Raw genomic sequence first — 3,181 nt, 5'->3', positions numbered from 1 at the left:
CCACCTGCACCCTGTAAACCAGTGGGGTTGACTCACCTGCAGCACTCCCAGACTTTTCAGGAGCTTTTCTCCGGGGACGGGTTTATTTCTCCAAATCAGAGCAGCTCCGTGTAAGCGAGGGGGCGCGGCTGGGTGGCCTTGGCTCCCCGTCCCCAGGCCTCTTACCCAAGACCCATCACCTGGGAAGCCGCTAATTAGTCCCAGGTGGTAGTGAGGGGCTAAGCCCCGCCCCACCCTGCAAGGCTCCTCCCACCTGAAGGACGTTTGCAGGATTGACAGCCCCTATAGACAAAGGCAGGGCTGGTCTCCCAAGGAAACAGACACCCCCAGAGATTTTACTGTGAGGGGGGGTCGATTTTCACAGTAGCGACTAGCCGCCCTAGGGTGACCAGACAGCAAATGTGAAAAATCGGGACAGGGGGTGGGGGTAATAGGAGCTTAGATAAGAAAAAGCCCCAAATATCAGGACTGTCCCTATAAAATCAGGGCATCTGGTCACCCTAAGCCACCCTGTGTACCCCCCGTCGAGGGCTTGCTCAAAGTCACTGCTGGAAAAGCGAGGACTGGAACCAGCGACACCAGAGAGCCAGGCCAGCATCCTAATCGCCAGGCTGGTCCCTCCTTCCATGCTGAAGGGCTTCAGAAATAAGTTTAATGAGTAACACCACTTCTCTCCTCTAAAACCAGGTCGCCAGCAGAGAGCATTAGGCTGGATTTTACAAAGGGATTTAGGCACAGAAAGCAGCTGGGCGCTTCACGGGGATCCCCCTAGGCGCCCCCCGGTGTCCTTAGGGGCCCACCTGCCGGCAGAGATCGGGCCCCAACTTTCGTCCGCTCGGCTCTGGAAAGGGCCCAGCGTCCCCGGGCAGGGAGCCGATCTCGCAGATGTTTGCGGAGCTGCCTGGAGAAGGCCACGTCCTTGGGAATGCGCTTGGCTGGAAGCGGATGACAGGCTCAGACTCCCTCCTCCCCACTCGGTTTGGGGCCGTGACCCAGGGGGGATGGTTGCCCGTGGGAAAGCACACACCTGTCAGTGCCTCAGACGTGGGGGGAGCTCGTCATGTGTCGTTCCAGCTGGTGGGGGTAGGGGTGGGGGGAACTGCTCTCCCTCCCGCTGTGGGGTGAAAATGGAACCCCGGCGTCCTAGGGCTGCAGGGAAGGCAGGTGGCGGCCGCTTGGGGGGGGTCCCCGGAGCAGCCCTGCGCTGGGGCCAGGGGATCGCGTTGCTCATTTCCGCTCTGCCTTACAAACAGGGAAACTGAGGCACGGAGCAAGTTGTGGCCCAAGGTCGCGCGGGACAACCAGGAGCAGAACCTGACTGGAGGGACGGACTGGGGGTCAGGATGCCTGGGTTCTCTTCCCTGCTCTGGGAGGGGAGCGGGGTCTAATGGTTAGAGCAAGGGGAGGCCGGCGGCAGGACTTCTGGGTTCTACTGCCAGTGATATCTCGTGGTTACAGCACAACCAGTTTGGGGAGTCAGGACTCCTGGATGACCTCCGTGCCCTCCCAGGCCTCAGTTTCCCTAGCTATAGAATAGGGGGAGGACAGTAAAGGCCATTGGGGGGCAGCGGTGAGTGACTCCACCTTTCCAGGGGGAGCAGCCCCCACTCCGGTTAGCTGCCACCCCCCCCAGGTGCCCGCGTGAGGCCTCGGCTGGGGGAGCTCCCTTGGCAGGACACATCATGCTCCGCTGTGCCACCAGCTTTCCTTTTTCCCACCCTTATCGCCCCCGCCCCCGGCGTCCTTGGGCTCCGCCCCCGGCAGGGCCCCAGCCTCGGAACGGGGGGGGGGGTGTCTATAAACGAGAACCGCTGCGGCGGCTCCCCCATCGGCACCGGGACCATGGCAGCCGCTCACACCCTGCTCCTCCTTCCCCTGCTCGTGGCCTCGGCCTGGGCCCAGTGCCCGGCGCCGGCGGACCTGAAGAACGCCGACGAGAGCAAGATCTGCGCCCAGCTGTACACCGACGCCAGCCCCTACTACGCCCAGTGCTGCGGGGGCAGCGTGCTGCGGGTGCAGCCCGGCGACGACGTCCCCTACATACCCCTCGGCTGGAACAACAAGATCTCCTCCCTGGTGGTGGCGCCGCGGTGCGAGCTCAGCGTCTGGTCCAGGACGGGCAAGAAAGGCAACAGCCGCAAGTTCAACGCGGGGGTGGTATATCGGCTGCAGGAGATCAAGAAGGGGCTCCTGGGGAACTGGGACAACGCCATCTCCGCCTACTACTGCAAGTGCAACTGAGGTGAGGCCAGGGGAGAAGCAGTGAGACCAGGCCTCCAGCCGGGCCCAACCTTTATCCCACTGCACACACCAAACCTTCCGCCGGGCCAAGCCTTTATCCCACCACCAAACCTTCCGCCGGGCCAAGCCTTTATCCCACTGCTAACACCAAATCTTCTGCCGGATCAAACCATTATCCCACCGCCTGCACCAAACCTTCCGCCGGACCAAGCCTTTATCCCACCGCACACGCCAAACCTTCCGCCGGACCAAGCCTTTATCCCACCGCTAGCACCAAACCTTCCACTGGCCCAAGCCTCAATGCCACCGCTGACTCCAGATGGGCCAATCCTTAATCCCACTGCTCACACCAAACCTCTAACTGGGCAACCTGCATCCCTGACGGCTTCGGTATTCAGTGCCCACACACCACCATGCTATCCGCCTCCAGGAGCAGCTACCCCACAGCGCCTGAGTGATTGCTGCCAGCTCACAGCACCATGGGTTCGGGCCCCCTCTGGGGCTGAGGTTTCTGGAATGGCTTTAGCCCAGCGTTCGCAGCTGTGCTGTTTGGCTGAAACCCGGGTGACTTTCCGGCAAGAACACATCACTGGAAAAGCATCTCAGCATCAGGGAGCTGTGCAGAGCAGCTGGTAAATTCCCCTTTAAATATCAAACCCCCTTGGGGGGTGGCTGTGTTAATCTGAACTTTATCCAGCACCTACCGCGTTCTCGGTGGTACCAAATAACCATCAGCTGATATTAACAAATAGCTCACAAGCTTCAGCTTTTAGCGGGTCCGAGCGACCTAATTCAGCATCCAGAGAGGTTCAACGCTCTGCTTTAATACTTCCCGGCAGCTGTACTCTTCGAGCACGCAGGCCTAGCTTGGTTTTACCGCCTAGATCCGAGTCTCATCAAACCTCTCCCCCACCCCTGGGCTTTTCCACGCCTTCCCCTG

At 60.7% G+C, this 3,181-nt stretch overlaps 1 protein-coding gene across 1 annotated transcript; it reads left to right on the top strand.

Moving 5' to 3' along the window:
* The first annotated feature begins 1,735 nt into the window (after positions 1-1,735).
* SYCN (syncollin) lies at positions 1,736-2,503 on the top strand. The gene has a single exon (XM_044988883.1). The coding sequence runs from the start codon at positions 1,843-1,845 to the stop codon at positions 2,239-2,241; it is 399 nt and encodes a 132-aa protein (XP_044844818.1). The 5' UTR covers positions 1,736-1,842; the 3' UTR covers positions 2,242-2,503.
* Positions 2,504-3,181: the final 678 nt, after the last annotated feature.

Source organism: Mauremys mutica, chromosome 15, assembly GCF_020497125.1.
Source record: "Mauremys mutica isolate MM-2020 ecotype Southern chromosome 15, ASM2049712v1, whole genome shotgun sequence".
Taxonomy (NCBI): Eukaryota; Metazoa; Chordata; order Testudines; family Geoemydidae; genus Mauremys; species Mauremys mutica.
The sequence above is the reverse complement of the archived record's forward strand: the minus strand, read 5'-3'. Positions and strand labels throughout refer to the sequence as shown.